This window comes from Cyprinus carpio, chromosome B3 (assembly GCF_018340385.1).
Source record: "Cyprinus carpio isolate SPL01 chromosome B3, ASM1834038v1, whole genome shotgun sequence".
Lineage (NCBI taxonomy): Eukaryota > Metazoa > Chordata > Actinopteri > Cypriniformes > Cyprinidae > Cyprinus > Cyprinus carpio.
In genome coordinates, this window is record NC_056599.1 from 8,386,692 (window position 1) to 8,406,269 (window position 19,578).

The following is a 19,578-nucleotide window of genomic DNA, read 5'->3' on the forward strand; positions in this document are numbered from 1 at the left end:
AATATAATTCTATAACCATATAACAAAATATAATAATGAAAAAGCTTAGTTAAACTATAATATAATTTCATGAAGTGTTCATTATATGTAATGTCAACAATCTAAAGTAACGAGTTTGAACTACTGATAATTTAGCAGTCGTTTGAATGTGATTTAGGCACTGATCTATATATCTATGTTCTATATTATAGATCAGTGGATTTAGCACAGATAAATCAATAAAGGTACAAACTCTTACCGTTTTCTGTTGCCTCAGACCAAAAACTACGTAATATGACTAAATCCAGCTATAATAATCTAGCTAGCTAATACTTAAGAGAATTTGAGAGCATTCCCAGTTCTACTTACATAGTCACCCAGTTGACCAATCAGAGCGCTGAGGAACCAGACAGCCAATCAGAGTACACACACGAGCTCCGTTGCCGCGTGAAGCAGGAAAGGGGCGGAGTTAGTAGTCAGGCAGTGAAATCAAGGCAGTGGCGTCGCGGTATTTGTGTAACTTACTGCGGAAAGTTTCCAGCTGAAATCTTGCGATATTCACAATGATATGACAGTTAAAGCAGCCTTTAAGGTAAGTATTTTACCACGTGATTCAAATATAGTCGCCTTCGTGGGATAAAGTGACCCGTCTTTATATCCGAGAGGTGAATCTGTACATATAAACATGATTTCCGCATCAACAAATCAACAACAAACTTATAAATTCACTCTCACATCTGACATTCACTGTAATTCTCGAAAATAATGATGAGATAGCGTACATTTATACCACAATATGTGTCTTGTACATTCAATACCATGGTAAATCTCAGAGTACCATACTATCCCATTAGTTTACCATAGTAGTGCCACAGTGGCTCTTTAAAATGAAGATAAACTGAAATCATCACGTGTATTTAATGCATAAACACATAATAGTTATCTAACACTTTTATTACTGTAGTGTCTGTGATGGGAGTTTGATATAACCTTTGTTTTGACACATTTGTAAGATTCCTTCAGTCACATGGTTGTCACATGGCTCAGTATTTTACTTTAAAGAGCCGTGTACTACCTCTGGTGACACATTAACCTTTATTTCACTGTCCCGCAGCTTCACTGGCACCTGTAACACCCGAGCGTCTCGCATCCCTCCTCTGATTGGACAGCAGGGATTCAGAGCCTCCGGGCGACATGGCAACAGTATCCCGGGGATGATGGATGTGAGTGATGAGTTTGACAGCGGGATGGAGGCCACGGATGACCTCGCCTCGTTTGAGGTGGTCAACCTGTCGAACCCGAGCCTGCTGGATCTGGGCACAGACGGCGACGGACACGTCCAGGAGTCAAAGGACAGGACCAAACTCAAGACAAAACTCATTTCGGCATGGAATAATGTCAGATATGGAGGTGTGTGATCAGTTTTTTTTTTTTTTTTTTTTTTTATAAAAACGAATTTTTTCTTCCGATTTAAGTACTCAAGAAACATTTTATTAGTATTAATGTTGAAAACAGTTCCATCCAGAATCCATGATATGTTTCAGTTCTCAGGATTCTTTGATTAATAGAAAGTTGAATAGAACAGCATTTATTTAAAAATAGTAATATTTTATAACATTGTCGGATGTCTTAATGGTCACTTTTTATCAAAGCAGTGCATCCTTACTGAATGTAACTATTGATTTCTTTAAATACAGTACAGGTCAAAAGTTTGGAAACATTACTATTTTTAATGTTTTTGAAAGAACTTTCTTCTGCTCATCAAGCCTGCATTTATTTGATCAAAAATACAGAAAAAAAAATATGTAATATTGTGATATATTATTACAATTTAAAATAATTGTTTTTAAATTTATTATACTTTAAATTATCATTTATTTCTGTGATGCAAAGCTGAATTTTTAGGATCATTATCACATGATCCTTTAGAAATCATTCTAATATGATGATTCATTATCAAACAGTTCTGCTGCTTAATATTTTTTCAGAACATGTGATACTTTTTTAGGATACTTTGATGAATAAAAAGTAAAAAAAAAAAAAAAAAAAGAAGAAGAAGCTATGTTTTTCAAATATATTAAAAATATAAATATTTTGTAATAACAGTATACACTACTGGTCAGTAATTTGGGGTCAGTTATTTTTTTTCTTTCTTTTTTTTTTTAAAAATCAATACTTTTATTCGGCAAGGATGTGTTAAATTGATAAAAAAAGTGATAGTAAAGAAAATATATTATTAGAATATATATTATTAGGATTTTTTTTTTATTTTGAATAAATGCAGTTCTTTTTAACCTTTTATTCATCAAATATATTAGACAGCAGAACTGTTTCCAGCACTCATAATAAATCAGAATATTAGAATGATTTCTAAATGATCATGTGATAGACTGGATGTTACATGTGACACTGAAGGCTGGAGTAATGATGCTGAAAATTCAGCTTTGCATCACAGGAATAAATTATAAATTTTAAAGTATATTCAAATAGAAAACTATTATTTTAAGTTGTAATAATATTTCACAATATTACTGTTTTTTCTGTATTTTTGATCAAATAAATGCAGGCTTGATGAGCAGAAGAGACTTCTTTCAAAAACATTAAAAATAGTAATGTTTCCAAACTTTTGACCTGTACTGTAACTTTCAGCACATACACTGCTGATCAAAAGTTTGGGGTCAGTAATATATTTCAAATGTTTAGAGAAGACAAATGATCATAAATACAGAAAAAAAACTGAAATATCATAAAAATAACTGTTTTCTATATGAATATATTGTAAAATGTAATTTATTTCTGTGATCAAAGCTGAATTTTCAGCATCATTACTCCATTCTTCAGTGTCACATGATTCTTCAGAAATCAGTCTAATATTCTGATTTGATTTCCAAGAAACATTTCTGATTATTAATGTTGAAAACAGTGGAAACTGATATGTTTTATTTTTCAGGATTCTTTGATTATTTGATGAATAGAAAGTTCATTAGAACAGGATTTATTGGAAATAGAAAGATTTTGCAACATTATAAATTTATTTACTATCACTTTTAATCAATTTAATGTGTCCTTGATGAATAAAAGTATTAATTTCTTCCAAAACTTTGAACTGTAGTGTATATTTTTCTATCAGAAGAGAGCTGGTAGATTTCTAGTCGTTTGATAGTTCTACTGTTTTGACCTTGACCTTCCTCCCTCACTCCCTCCATTTTCATTTTAAAGGCTCTACTGCACACACTGTCATGTTGACACACCTCTGTTTCTGTGCAGGCTGGTCTCTGAAGAGCAAGCCGCGTCTCAGTAAGAGCAGCCCTGTGTGTCTGCTGGGACAGTCCTATCAGCTGAGCTTCAGCGGTAAGCAGGACAGGACGGTTATGTCTGTGAGTGAGGGGTCGCTGTGTCTTGTTGTCACTGTAAGCGTGTGTGTTTTCTCTCAGGAGAGCGGGAGAGTTTCCGGCGGGCGTTCTCCTCTCTGCTGTGGATGACCTACAGGAGAGGTTTCCCGCCGCTGGACGGCTCGGCGCTGACGTCTGACGCGGGATGGGGCTGCATGCTCCGCAGCGCACAGATGCTGTTAGCTCACGGACTAATGCTGCACATGATGCCCGCGGGTACAAACACACCTAAAGGGACTTAACCCTTCAATGCATTCAGACCTTTTTGAGCTGTAAATGATGTGCTGTTGGTTCTTTTATGTTTACTTTTAAATTTCATTGAGATTTTTTTATTTTTTGTAGGTGTTTTGGTTTCTTTAATGGTTAAGTTAATTCTTAAATTTTTTAGGTGTTTTTTATTCTGTAAGGGATTCTGAATTGGAAAATGTATTAAGACTATGACAATTTTTATTAAATTTGAATTTAATTGTATTAGTTTTTTTAAAAAAAAAAAAAAAAAAAAAAAGCATATTTTTAATATTGGATTAATTAATATGAATTAATTAAATTATTAAATTATAGATTATAAATGAAAATACACATATTTATTATTATTATTTTTTTTTAATTTTTAAAATTTTTTAATAGATATGTCCCTTTTTAATGGAAGAAGATTAGGGCCAAGCAATAATAATAATAATAAAAAATAATAATAAAACCATCTCAAGATTAAAGTCTGCGAGATTAAACTCGTTACATTTCAAGAAAAATGTGGAAATAAAATGTTTAAATTAAACCTTGAGTATTACATTTCGAGAATAAAGTCATTGTTTTGAGAAAAAAAAATTGTTCAATTTTGTGATAAAATGTTGAGAATAAATCATTAAATTATGAGTAAAAAGTCATATATATATATATATATATATATATCACAATTCAGCATTGAATAAACAACATTTTGCATCCTATTCACGTAGAACAAAGTTATTTTATGTTATACTATACTTGCACAGTTACTAACTGCATAGTATATACAAAAATAAGAACGCCATTGGTCTGGTCTGTATTGACTCTCTTCAGGCTGGACGTGGCCTGCGACGCATCATCAGACCAAAGATGACCTGGAGGTGGTGGACGCTCACGTGCTGGATGATTCCCTCAGAGAGAGCCGGCGCGACTCAGGAAAGCATCGCAGACGCAGTCTGGGAACTGCGCTAGACTGTGGGTCTCACGAGGAGCGGACTCACAGGAGGATCGTGTCCTGGTTCGGCGATCTGCCCTCCGCCCCGTTCGGCCTGCACCGGCTGGTGGAGTTGGGCAGGGCCTCTGGGAAGAGGGCGGGTGACTGGTACGGACCGGCCATCGTGGCCCACATACTGCAGTAAGTGAACCATGCAGTGGGTTAAAGCACAGGGGGACTTCATGAACTGATCTGAGAACACATAAATGTGAGGAAATATGAATGTGACTGGATGAGCTATATTTGAAGCTGATATACTATCACCTGTGACCACAGATCTGGACACTGTATTAAAGGAATAATTCACCCAAAAATAAAAATTCTGTCATTATTTACTCACCCTCTTGTCGTTCCAAACCCGTAAAACCGTCATTCATCTTCGGAACACAAATTAAGATATTTTAGGATGAAATCTGAGAGCTCTCTGACCCTCCCATAGACAGCAAGGGTACTACTATGATCAAGGCTCAGAAACGTAGCAAGGAGATCGGTAAAGTAATCCATGTGACAACCGTAATCTTATGAAGCGACGAGAATACTTTTTGTGTGCAAAGAGAAAAAAAAAGACTTTATTCAGGAGAGAGAAGGGGGCGCGATCGGGAAAGGTCCTCGAGTCGGGATTGGACATTCCATTTTCATTTTAAAGTTTTAGCAATGTTTTAGACATTTTTATTATTATTTTGTCGATTTATTTACATTCATTTTATTTTATATTTTCCATTTAAATTTTAGGAAACATTTTAACAATTTTGTTGTTTTAGCTATAATATTAATATTTACTTAGCTAAGTAAATATTAATATTATATTTTATTTCTTTTATTGTTTAAATAATATAAATGTTTTTAGTAAATGTTATGGTAAAATCACTGTAATGCACAGCATTTCATGGTGTATTACTGCCATTTATACATTTCAGTAATGTCATATGCAACATAAAAACAACAGAAAAAAAATATGTATATATTAATATATTAATATATTAATGTTCATATTGTAAATTGAATTGCATGTAAATATAGAGTTTTTTCAGTGATGGTTGAAGGTAAATGTTCGTTCGTGTGTTTCAGGAAGGCCGTGGCAGCGTCCGAGGTGTCCGATCTGGCAGTGTACGTGGCGCAGAACTGCACAGGTCTGTCAGTCATGATTTAGCAATGAATCCTGGTCAGTTTTAGGTCCCCTGTTTTGTGCTCATCTGGACACAGTCTTTATTTTCACAGGAAACTACCTGCAAAGTTGGCACAAACTGCAATGATCATGGATCATTTGTGAACAGGCTGTAACACCTCAGCACTAAATCTCTGTGTTTTTCTGTAGTGTATGTTGGAGACGTGTTAAACCTGTGCGGGACGTCCCATACGGATCTCTCAGCGAGGTGCAGGTCTGGCTGGAAGTCGCTGGTTCTGCTGGTGCCTGTGCGTTTGGGCTCTGATGCGTTGAATCCGGCTTACACCCGATGTGTCAAGGTGTGTTACGAGACACACACACACAGACGTGAAGTGATGTTGTGGTGATGCTCTGAGCTCATGTTTTCTCTCTCTGTGTGTGCAGAGGTTGCTGGAGCTGCGGTGCTGCATGGGAATCATCGGAGGGAAACCCAAACACTCACTGTTTTTCGTGGGATTCCAGGGTGAGCCACGTGACGCACTTTTGTGTTTGTAATGTGTAACGTGTAATGAATCGCTCAGCATCTGCGTGTTTGTGGTTTTCTGTGTGCTTCATGCAGATGATCAGCTGATCTATTTGGATCCTCATTACTGTCAGGCTGCTGTAGACGTCCAAAAAGACAACTTCCCTTTAGAGGTGAGCCCATATTTAAAGGAGTAGTTTGCCAATAGAAAACAAATTTATTCCACATCCAAATGTCATACATACAGCAGCCAGGGACTATCAAAGTCAAAAACTGCACTTTTTTTTTTTTTGGAGCTTGACGGCCGCTGGTCACCATCTGTTTTCATAATATGAAGAGGTGATTGATGATAATGATAGATAAATACGTTTGTTTTTTATTTGGTTATTATAATGAACTAAAACTATCAAAAAACTTTTTTTTAATTGAAAAAAAAAATATTAATTGAACTAATATAAAATTCAGTAAACTTGTTTCAGTTAGTATTTTTTTTTCAGGTTTAAGTACTACAATTACTAAAACAAAAATTGTATTAATAATTAATAAAAACTATACATTTTTAAAAAATTTGTAAATTGCAAAAACAGTACAAATTTAAAATCTGGAATTAAAATAAAGCATTTTCTAAACAGAAAATAAAAATATAAACAGAAAATAAAGTTATATGTTAATGCTTCTGTTTGAAGTCTGTTTTAATTATATTTTTTTAAAAATCTGTTTTATTTCAGAGAGTGTCCAAGTCAACATATTTTTATTTTTGTTTAAAGTACTAAAATGACTAAAAAAAAAACTAAAATAGAAATCAAGAACTATACATACCTTACATAAAAAAACTAATATAAATGACAAAAACGCAGAACAAAATTACTTACAACTTTTGTAACTAAAATTATAATTAAAATTGAAAATATAAAAATGATAACTGATTCAAAATATGAATCAAAACTATATAAATATATAAATGCCTCCTCTTTTTGAATAAAAGGTTATAGTTGACTAAAATTTCCATCATTTCATTGTTTAAAATAATAAAAAAAAAAACTTATTTGATTTTAGCTAGTTACCAAGACAGCATTTCTCATTTTCAATTAAATTAAAATTTGCTGAAATACAATGTAATAAAAAACTATATATACACATTAGCTACCCTCGACTAAAGATTTTTCTGGTTGACTAGTAGTCATTAATTTGAAGCATTAGTTGACTAATCACACGTTTATTAATAAACCATTTAAATAATTATAATGAGCATTATAAACGCACATATTTCTAGATTAACATCAGATTGAGCGGCCATGTAAAGTTACTGCTACAAACATATTTCAGATGGTAAGCCATAAAGGTTGATGAATGACAGGCGAGTATATATTAGTATATATTATATATTAGTATATAGTATATATTTTAGTTTTAGTTTTATTATTAGAGAAGACTTATTGTAACATTCAAAAGCATTTTCTGCAAAGCTGATTTGAATCAATATGCATTGTAAAAAGCGCTATACAAATAAATTTGAATTGAATATATTAATGCCTCTGTTTGTTGTCTCTGGATGCAGTCGTTTCACTGTAAAACTGTCAGGAAGATGCCGTTTAACCGCATGGACCCGAGCTGTACGGTGGGTTTTTACGCCGGAAGCAGAGCGGATTTCCAGGCTCTGTGCTCAGATGTCACTAAGGTGAGAGGAAGACAAGCACATCCTACAAAACTGAAGCTTGTCTGAATGTATTATGCGTCTGAAATCCTGCAATATCAAACTTTCCCTCCGTCTCTCCTTTGATGGACAGGCTCTGACATCATCCCAGGAGAAGTACCCCATCTTCACGTTTGTGGAGGGTCACAATGTGGAGGAGATGAGCTGTACGTCAGACTCATTCACTCATATAAAGTCCAAAGACAAGCCGGGCCGAATCAGAAAGAAGAGCTGTTTGGAGGAGTTTGTGCTCTTGTGACGCACAGACTCTGTTTCCTGTTTGGTGCTCCAGTGCTTCCTCCAGTTTCAGTCATGTGGCATGTCAAGGAGAGCTGGAGTATTTTGTGTGTCTAGAACGTGGGTGAATGTAGGTGCTTTTGCTCTTTGAGTGTTTTTTACAGACCGCTGCTGTTATTTTCTTGTTTTTCTGTAGTTGTCGTGTGTAAAGGCTCCGTACAGGAGGATGTGAAGAGTTCGCTGAGCAGGTGGCTAAGCAGATTACATGTGTTTGGTGTGATGCTAATGACAGCAGACAGTGAGGCTCTCGGACAGACGAGGTGCAGACGTTACTCTTTGACAGGCAAACATGGGATTTGGCTGTTGTGAACACTGTGATTTAGTCTCTGTTTTATCTGCGTTTTGCTGTTTGTTTAACTACTGTATAAATGGAGAGCTTTTATTTTCATGTTAATTTTTCAGAGATAAAGTAAAACATTTCACATCACCTCTTTTTTTTTTTTTTTTTTGTTGTTGGTGTTCTGACACTCATTTCTACCCAAATTCTTATGACATATGTTTTCATGACCAGTACTTTTGAGGTGTTTATTTTCCTGTGTTCTTGTTATTCTTAGGGTTATTCTAGAGTTTTCATTAGTTTTAGTTTTTTTTTTTTTTTTTTTTTTATGTAGCATGAAAGATAAACATCTTTGTAGATTTATACAGACCAATTGAACTTCTCTGGTTAAGCAACAAATCTGTTGTTAACACAAGCAACTACTGACAATCAATATCAATGAACAAATACGTATAACCTGTTTGATGCATATTGTATTATTTCACCTAATGAAAACAGCATTTATTCAATTGAAACTTTAGAATCTAGTATGGTAAATGTATACAATAGTGCAGTTAATGTTTATATGGTTGTCAAAGAATGAAACGCTGCATTTAATTCAAAATTCATTGGATCTACAGATAACCAATAGTTATCGCAATGCAGATCTTTGTGCAAATGCACGTTGATATGTTTCTCCATCACTTTCATGTTTAAGTCATCGATGTAGACCAGTGGTTCCCAATCCTTGTCTTAAATTACCCTCAACTCTGCAAATTTTGTACGTCTTCCTAATCCAGTGGTGTCCAATCCTGCTTCTAGAGGGCCACTGACCTGGGTTTAGCTCCCAACTTTAATAAAACACCTGAACCAGCTAATCAATGTCTTCAGGATCACTGGAAACTTCAAGGCAGATGTGTTGGAGCTAAACTCTGCAGAACATTGTCCCTCCAGGAGCAGGATCATTGGACATCACTGTCATCAGTTTGTTAGTAAAATCTCCAAGACCTGAAATGATTGTGTCAGATGAGAGAAACATCCAAAATGTGTATTGTTTGGGGTTCTCCAGGACATAAGTTGGGAACCACTGATGTAGACCACCGTTTGGGGAAGGAGTGTTGCTGTCTTGTTTTATCCAGGACTTGCATTTTGATGGTGCAATGCTCCATCTTAGTTCAACTCCACCAGACTTGTTCTGTGAAGACTTGTTCTGTGAAGAGTTGATGGAGTCCCATTAGCCAAGACCAGGCCTGAGACCATTGAGTCCCACCTGGTCCAAGGTTTCAGTCAGCTGGAGCGGCTCTCATATCTCTACCATACTGCTTGAAGTACAAGTGCGAGTGATACTGAAGCTCAGGAAGCATCATCCGAATGCAGAACCCCTGATCCTGCAGCGACAGATTCCCCTGCACCTCATATCCCACAATAGTGGCTGTCTCTGTCTGCCATGGGCGCAGCAAGTCCTCCAGCTCTTTCGGAGGAACCTCAGTCCTGGACACACATTTCCGTCGTACGTCCTCCGTAAAGGCCTTGAGCTGTTCCACTTCTGCTTTCAACCTCTCCATCCCGAACTGAGCCGCCTTCTCCCAGAACACCTGCACAAAGAAGTCATAGAGCAGAGTGTCCAGCACGTTCCATGATCGCACTTTTGCCTGCATGTTCTCGTCCAGCTCCGTCACGCTGTTGCCGGCACGAACATTGAGCCGAAGGTAAGCCAAATCCTCATGCTTCAGTCCGAGAAGAGCCCCCAGGAGAACCAGGGACTCGTCGAAGTGCTCGGCGATCATCACCAGGTGAAACGCTTCCTCCAGTTGTGCCAAGTCCTCCGGCCATGAGCCATTCCACTTCTGGTTGTTGAGCCCCATGTCAAAGCTCATTGGGTTCTTGGCAAGACCATTCCCAGGTTCCTTCGGGTCCCAGAAGATCTCCGGAGAGTCCAGGAACACAGAGAGTGCAGATTTACCTTCGTTGGTGGCGGCTCGGCGTGCAGTGAAGAACGCTGGGACAGTGGAGGTGTAGTACCCAAAGACTGACTCAAAGGTCTTGATTGGGTCTCGCAAGAGCGTGATGAAGACAGCATTCTGGGGCATCACCTTCCTCACCTCCCTCAGGTCCAGACGCATGTGACTGCAAAGCAAGTCGAACTGAGATGAACCCTCGGGCAGCTCGTCCACAAATGTCGCTCTGAATCTGAGACAGAGAGAGCAAGAGTGAAGAACTTGTTTGGTTTAAAGCTCATTAACCCTTGAACAGTTGTTAATGGTCTGAAGAATGAGGTCAAGAATATGTTGTTAATGACTAACTGACTGACTTGATCCATCCACCCTACACTCTCGGACAAAGTGCAAAAGATGTCACTGTAGCAGTACCCTTTCAGAAAAGTTTTTTGAACTTTTATTTACCCCTAACGGGTGCATATTGGTGACTTAAAGGTACATATTAGTACCTAAAGTGAACATATTAGTTAACTTTTAGAAGGGTTTTGCCACAGTGACAACTTTTGTACCTTTTTTCAGTGTAGTGATATATGCAGTGTTTTAAAGGTCAACTGTATATTGTCTTTTGGTGACCTAGCATGGGTAGCCAAATTATGAATATCATAAAGACTGCTTAGCATGGCTCAGTGCAGTAACTAATTTGCTGTCAAATTTATCTTTCTGCATTTAAAGCCATTCAAAGAAGCTGTGTATGCCAGCAAAACAATTTGCATAAATCATGAGCATTTCATTATATTATAGTAGTTATTCTGGATGCTTATTAAAATGGGAAATGGACATGGGAAAGGTATTTTTTTTTATATAAACTTTCTTAAATCTTTGATTGTATAGCATTGTCCAGTTAGCCAAGAAGCATGTTTCTCCATTGACAGCCATTGAAAAGTAGACATGTATGCTAACAAACCAATTTGCCATTTTAGCAATTTGCCTTTAGCCCCATGCTGCAACCAGTTTTTCAGTTAAGATGCATCCTTTTCCACTGACAGCCATTCAAACTAGCCATGTATGCTACCAAAGCACATGGCAAACAACTTATTTTGTTCAAATTTTATGATATTATAGGAGATTAAGGTTATTCAGATTGTGAAATGGACTTAAATTGTCTTCTGGTGATTCATTAGCATGTTTAGCATGGCCAAGTTAGCCCCATGCTGTAACTAATCCACTGTCAAAATTAATCTTACTTCATTCAAAAGTAGCTGTGTATGCCAACAATCCAATTTGCAAGCAACATATCAATTATACTGTAAGTATTTCATTGCATTACTATATTACAGTAGATGTGTTTTGGAGGCTTTTATGGATTGATTGATTGATCTTTGTCATTTGGTGCCTTAGATTGATTAGCTTGGTCCACTTAGCACTATAGTGAAATAGACTCATGTTTTTCTCCACCTGTTGTCTTTGAGCCAGAATATTCACTAATGAAGAGTTTACAGCTACTTGGGACCAAAAACAGCAGCAGCTGGTCATGCACTTCTAGAAGATCCTGCACCAAAACACCACTGAGATGAATGGAAACAGGTAATAGGGTACTTTAACATGTAATTACTGAAACATTGGTGGAAATGTGATGTGCATCATGCACTGTGCTTATTTTACCTGTCTGGGTAGTTAAACTGGAACGTGCGGGAGGGAAAGGCGAAGGTGGCGCTCTCTCGTTCTCCGAGTCGAAACAGGATGTTCTGCACGGTGCTGCTGCCGGTCCGGTGTGTCTTCAGGAAGACCACGGGTGGATGTGCTCTCCGCCGCTCGGCTCTTGCTGTCGGTGTGTGTTTGGGCTGATGGTGTGTGTTTGGAGTGAGAGGTGACGTGTGTTTCTCAGCAACTCTTCTCTGGTTCCTTCTGTCTGCTGTAGGTCTCAGATCATAGGTTCTGTAGGAGAAACATCTGCTTAGATGCCTTCTTCTTTATCAGCTGAGCAGTTTTCTTTCTTTCTAGTTTTTTCATTGGATTTGAACCACATAAATGTGATATGTGTGCAACAGATGTAAGGGATGTGAGTTGTTTCAGCAGAAATTGACTCCAGTGTGCAAGTAGCACATAATAAAAGAGGCAAATTAAATGTCATCATAAGCACTTCACTCAAAACATGTTTGTGAGTCCAAATGACTTTCCAGTGGTTTCCTAGACTAAGTGAATGCCTCAATTCATTAAAAAAGCTTTTCAACTAAAGAAACCAAACCATGTGATGTGCACCTTGTGCTGAGAAAACCCTTTAAAAACCAACCAAACAAACCTAATTCTAGTTCTTTAAATAGAATTTGTTCCAGACTTAGTTTGAAAGCGCTCTTAGATAGATACTGTCATTTTTAACCGTCAGTGTTGTTTTAAGTATTATTGAGAATAGATTTCAATGCTACATAAAACTATTAGAAACTATAATATGATAGTATTCTCAAGTTAACTAAATGAGAAATACTGCCTTTGCAAATAGTTGAAATAATTATTTATTTATTTTTTGCATTTATTATTTTTATTTCATGTAAAAATAATTAAATATAATGCATTGTAAGTCACTGAATAAAAGCATCTGCCAGATGTAGTATTAAGAAACTATTATGGTTTTTATTAATATTTTGAATGCATTTTCATATTTTCCCTTTTCTATTCTTAATGTTAGTTACATTTTTAGCAATTTTGGTTGTTTTTTTTATTACTTTTTTATTATGTATCGATGTAGTTTTTATTCATTTTTGTTTTAGTACATCAAGCCAAAATGAAAATGAAAAATGTTTTCTTTGGCAACTAGCTGAAATAAAATATTAATAAATTTCAGTTAATGTTAATTTTATTGTAGTGCTATTTTTGTATAGTTAACTCTAATGCATTGTAAGTCATTTTGGATTAATGCATCTGCCAAATGCAAATAGTACTCAGAAAATATTATGTTTTTAGTAATATGATGAAATTAATTCATTTTTATTTATTTTTTTTGTTAAAATGTTTTTGTTAACTTTTTTTGTTTGTTTGTTTTTTTTGTTATTTTTATTAAATTTTTTGGTTTTATTTTTGAAATGTCTATAGCCTATAGTTATTATTTTAATTTATTATTATTATTATTATTATTATTATTAGTTTTAGTATATCAAGTTAAACTAAATGAAATTAGTTTTTCTATATTTTTCATTTTTTAATGTTCATCTTATATCAAGTAACCAAATTATTGTTTTAGTTTAACAGACAATAATAAACTTGCCGAGAACCCAGCATGACGCTTTAGTGATGCCAGGATCGGGGGTTCGAATCCTTGAATGCATTGTAAGTTGTCTGGATAAAAGCATCTGCCAAATGCTAATGGAAACTGATTTCATTTGTTTAGTTTTCTGCTAGTGAAGTCTCTCACCTGTTGGTGTGCAGTGAGCGTGTGGCCAGGAGCGAGAGGAGCAGTGCGAGCGCTAACACCAGCAGTAAAGCACTCACCCGGTGCCTCCACAGCCAGCGCAGGCCCATCTCCACAAACATAGCCTCCACTGAGCTGCTGGACTGTCAGTGCTCTGTCTGTGATGTGAGGATTGTCCCTCACGGCCTCCTCTCACCCCTTTAATCCTGTAGGCCGGATCAGAGAAACACACACACACACACACACTGGTCCTCCACACAGCGCTTTGTTTTCATCATAAAATGAAAGCTAAGTACAGTCACAGCAGACTGTTGTTTTGTTTTTTGCTATATTTATTATTTCAAACAGGTTGTCATGGGCTGGTTAATGTGGTCTAGTTAGCCCCTGCTGGTAGATGCAGTAGCTACACCATTATGAGGACACAAGCCTATGTTTCCATCCAGAAATCCTCATTTGGCTTTCTGTGGGTCTTAAAAAGTTGTAGTTTGCCCTTACAGGAATTAAGAGCTTATAAAGCTCTCAAATCAGACCATAAAATCTTAAGTAAATGTTGAAAGCACTGAAAAAAAAAACCTGAACATCTTCCTCTGTGTTTTGTCCTGTTTTCCAATACAAATGTGTAAACACTTAATTCAAGATACATGGAGATGCAACATAAGGAGATAAAATCTAGTTTTCTGAGAAACTGGACAAAATTAGGTAAGTTTATGCTCAAAACATATATATATATATATATATATATTATATATATATATATATATATATATATATATATATATATATATATATATTTATATACACACACACACAGTATATATTTTGAGGATATTTACATGTATCTACATGTATATATTTATATTCATATAATTTACATTATATATAAATGTTTTTAATATAAAAACATAAATTTTTCTGAAATATGCCTGCATATATATATATATATATATATATATATATATATATATATATATATATATTATATATATATATATATACATATATATACATATATATATATATATATATATATATATAATATATATATATATATATATATATATATATATATATATATATATATATATATATATTATGTAAACAAAAACTTTTATTTTGGATGCGATTAATTGCTCTTAATCGTTTGACAGCACTATTAAATTATTACATTGTTATAAGTGGCGTCCTCTAGTGGTGCTGAGTGAAATCAGTAATCATTTCTTCCTATGTTTATTTTTCAGTGTACAGCAGGAACGAGTCTCGTGCGGCAAATGTTTCTCTGTTATAAGCTAATTTGTGTTTATTTTGAGAAAAGGTAGGCAAGTATGTGTCAAGTGCAAATATGCAAATGAAGATTTTCTCTTAAACTAAAATTACTCCTAATTAAGAATTCACTCGAAATCAAATTACAGCTTAATTCAGTCAACTTTGATGACTTAATCTAGTTGTTTTGGTTTTACTTCATTTTATTGCCTTTTTTTTTTTGTAATTTAAGCACATTTTACTCTCAAATTTACACAAAATTATTTAAATGATGTAGAATTTTTTTTAAGTAGAACTAATTTTTAACTATATATATATATATATATATATATATATATATATATATATATATATATATATATATAATGTTAAATTTACTATAACTAAAATAAGAGTTTTAGTTTTTAGTTTGTTGTTTTAGTACTTAATTTTAAAATTAAATGAACATGAGAAACATAGATAAAATAAGTTTAATATTTGATGGGCAACTTTTTTGATCCTCTTCAAATATTGACTACTACATATATGATATTTTTATGCCTGCCTTATTTTTTTTATTTTTTTTGTAATTTTTTTACAGCAATTTTTACTCCTTTAAGTTTATTATGTGGATTAAAAATTATGACAATTTAAATAATGCAGTTATTATATTTTTCACATTACAGTAGTCCTCTGACTCTCTAAATGTAATGTTTTGTTCTTTCTTTGTATTTAGAGGTGAACTGCAGTATGACCCAAACACGTTCGTTTGTAATTTACTACGAGAGCTGCTTTACTCATCCACTGCTGACAGTTCATGCCAACTCTAAAGGTCAGAAATTCTCAGCATGCACGGCTGAAAAGATTTTAAACCCACACTTTTAAAAGAGGCTTACATGCATGAATGTCACTCCTCAGCACAGATCCACACCTTACTGATGAATTTCATCCAAACATAATTCAGGTCAAATTTCATATAAAGAAAGCACTTTACAGTGAGGTCTCATTAGCTAACATTTTTACAGCATTTATTAATGTTAGTTAATAAAAATACAGATGTTCACAGTGCATTAACCAACATTCACAGATGCAATTTTTTATTTGATTTGGGGGAAAAAAACTGTTAGGCTAATAAATGTCAGAATTACATTAAATAAAAAAAGAATGTAAAATTTTTTTTTTCTTGTTTGTTTATATTAGTTAATGCAGATGTACAGTATATTGTTCATTATTAGTTAATTTTAAGGTTTCACTTAACAAGGCTATTTTTGTTATGCATTTGTAACATTTTCTTGCAAAATTCTCACTACTGTTATGTAAGAAAACAATTGTCATAACGCATCCAAAATGTTTAAGATTCCCCGTATTCTCACTGATGATTGATGCAATATTTTCATTTAAATCAGCAAAAAATCAAGGGCAGGACAACAAAGCAGGAATTACAAACACTTCACAATCTCTAGGTTTTTTGTTTTAAAATAATGAAAATCTGAAGTTTAAAAAAGGTCTGAGTATCATGAAAATGTTAATGGTGTTCGTTGTCTTCAGTTCTTGTTGATCTCGACAGGTTTTCATGAGATTGTGCCTCATATCTTGCGTTCTGCAGAGGTGAAGGGCGAGGCGAGCATATTTCCATCACCGTATTAAGAGTAAATACTGGCAGACGTATGTGTGGAACGACATGAGAGTCCTGTCTGATCGCAGCTGAAGGTGTGTTTCAGACTTTGCTGACACTAAAAGTCAAGTGCACTGACAAAGTTGTAGGCGGCTGATAGGTTTCTGAGCTTTAAATGACGAGACCTCCGCCATAAACCATCAGTCAGCCCACCCTCTGCTGAGGAACACATACTTTCACAACACACACATCGCCCTCACTGTGTGCTGATGATTTTTTATTGTTGATGTTAATACACACTTTCACCTCTGGCACACATTAGACAGCGCTGCATTCTTCAAACAATGCTATTTGCTGCTAATAAATGTCTTTGTTACGGGCGGATGCTCAGATGACAGACGCTGACAGCTGGATAATCATCAACATCCACTCAGACAATGAAAATATGCAGTTCTCTAAAAATATTTTTAATGGTTAAAAGAATGTCGCCATGTTAATGGATACCAAAATTCCAATACAGTTTCACTATTCTTTTAATTTTAAACCAATTTGAGTTGGTAATTGATACCAATTTTTTATTTTTTTTATTTTTTACAGTCTCTAGACACAAAGATGAATGTTTGATTATGTTTATATATAAGAATTTGAAAGGTTTTTTTACAGAAGGGATTTTGAGTCTATAAATCAGAAAATACTATTATAGTATTCATTCATGTTTTGAATGGTCTTTTATTTTAATATTTTCATATTTTATTTTAGTTTAAGTAATTTTGTTTAGGTATATCTTTGAATATTTATTTAGCTTTAATTTTAGTACTTAAACTTACTTTATTTCAGTTAGGTGTCAGAGCAACTTTCTAATTTTAATGTTTTCTATTATTTATTTAAATTTTATTCTATTCTATTCTGGCTTCATTTTGGTTAACAAAAAAAAAACAATTGTATAAATCTTTAAAACTACTGGTATTAGTTTTAGAATTTTTTCTTTAAAAATTATTGTATTGGTTTTAAGTTTTTTATAATGTTATTGGTATAAGTTTGGATAATGTATATAATGTTATATGTAAAAACCTTCAGAATAGAAATAAAACTGTAGAATTTGGCATCTGTAAGCATTGCTGAAGTGGACGAACAAACTCATTTTGAGAAAATGGCCTTTAAAGATACAGTATGTTTTACTGTTATTCAAATCTACAGATGCAAATAGATAAATAGCCTAATAAAGAAAAACATTTGTATGAGTACTTTGTATTGGTTTTATTTCCACTATAGTCTGAAATAAGACGTATTTATGGAAACAAAATAGCCCAAAATCTCAGAAGTGCATGAAAAACATTGACTTTGTCTGTTGTGTCTTGCCTTAATTTAAAATTCCAATTGTAGAATTTTAGAAGAGGTTGCAAATGTGACACTAAAAACATCAACAAAAACGAAACAACATCAACAAGTCTCAAAGACCTTCACTGAAAGAGATTGAAAGAAGGGCACGCGTCTCATCTAGAGACCTGAAGATCAGAGCGTGGACTTTTTGACTTGAACTGGTAACTTCACAGTTAAACCGCACTCGTGTTTTATTCACATGATATAAATATCTCATTCTCTGTATAATTAAGTCATTTTCTGTGTTTATAATCATCTGTAATTAGTTGGTGGAGCTGGACTGAAGTATCTGGGACGAGTCTCTCCCTGTAGATTTGTGCTGTGTGTGTATGAGTGTGTGTTAGATCATCTCACATCATTACATACATATGCAAATGCTGTGTGTTTAGTCTCTAATGACAGTTAAATTGTTCTTTTGTGTTTGTGAGCAGAACCTGCAGGGCATCGGGACTGTTTGGAGAAAAACCTGAACAGGTATGAACTTCGTATCGGTTATGTTTCCGTGTGTCGTTATTATTTTTTTTTTTTTGTGCCATTGTAAAACTGTACATGCTTTTATATTATGGAACAGAAAAATTTAACTATTTTAACTCTTTACCCGCCGAACGGAATTTTCCGTTATGCGTGAGACAACGCTTCCGACTTAAAAAAAGTAAGAATGAGGCTCCGCCTCTAACCACGCCCCTAGATATAACCATAACTGAGGAGGGTAAGAATAAAGTTGTACAAATTAAAGCTATAATTCACTCAGAAATTTAAATTTGCTGTTGATATAGCCTGCTCATGGTTTCAGTTAAAACTTCTTTTGAAGAAATATAAGTCATCTACATCTTAAATGAAAGAGTGAGTAAATTAACAGCAAATTTTCATTTTTGGGTGAACAATACCTTTAAGAGGTGGCAATATTTTGTGAATTTGTACAATGCGAATCATAAAAAATAAAAATAAAAAAATAAAAAGAAAGAATGAAGCTTCACCCATGACCACACCCCTAAATATAACAGTAAGTAAGAAGATCATAGAAATTAATATGCAGTCACATTAGCGAAATTTCACGATGTTTGAAGCACTGTTCACACAGAAGTCATTTTCAAGCCTAGCAGCTTTCTGTCATGCATCGTGGCAAATTTGCATGACTTCGGAGTTCGGTCGGTGTTCGCTCACTATAGCAATAGTGGTTTGGCGTGTGAGCAGCGTCTGGTCATGATTACAGTTTTCGTGTGTGTGTATTGTCCGGACGCAGGTATGTAGGTGTGTATGTGTGTTAAGTTCCTGTGTAGGGTGTGAAGGAGACACACCTGTTTCAATAGTCTTGTGAACACAATAAACCGCATTTCCACATGCAGAAGCACGGAGGATTGCAAATACTAGGAGACAAATAAACTGATCTCACACATATCGTCAAGCCTTCCACACTCGATACCGGTTTAATTCACTTTGTAATTGTGACTCACGTTTCCTGAACTCTTGTTGCCAAATACTGGTGTCATAATTGGACTTTAGTAATTAAGGAGGGACATTTTGCAACCTAGAAACTGAT

General features: G+C 34.7%; 2 protein-coding genes across 2 annotated transcripts; one reads left to right on the forward strand and one right to left on the reverse strand.

The window, feature by feature from the left end:
• Positions 1-417: 417 nt before the first annotated feature.
• LOC109090930 (cysteine protease ATG4D-like) lies at positions 418-9,080 on the forward strand. The gene is made up of 12 exons (XM_042719537.1): positions 418-571; positions 1,094-1,130; positions 1,162-1,389; positions 3,247-3,330; positions 3,414-3,587; positions 4,431-4,731; positions 5,659-5,720; positions 5,906-6,054; positions 6,140-6,218; positions 6,315-6,391; positions 7,777-7,896; positions 8,006-9,080. Exons 3-12 carry the CDS (start codon positions 1,194-1,196, stop codon positions 8,168-8,170), a joined length of 1,407 nt encoding a protein of 468 aa, XP_042575471.1. The 5' UTR covers positions 418-571; positions 1,094-1,130; positions 1,162-1,193; the 3' UTR covers positions 8,171-9,080.
• Positions 9,081-9,106: 26 nt separating this feature from the next.
• Positions 9,107-13,958, reverse strand: LOC109090961 (galactose-3-O-sulfotransferase 2-like). The gene is made up of 3 exons (XM_019104802.2): positions 13,808-13,958; positions 12,064-12,336; positions 9,107-10,654 (listed from the first exon to the last, which is right to left on the reverse strand). Exons 1-3 carry the CDS (start codon positions 13,924-13,926, stop codon positions 9,748-9,750), a joined length of 1,299 nt encoding a protein of 432 aa, XP_018960347.1. The 5' UTR covers positions 13,927-13,958; the 3' UTR covers positions 9,107-9,747.
• Positions 13,959-19,578: the final 5,620 nt, after the last annotated feature.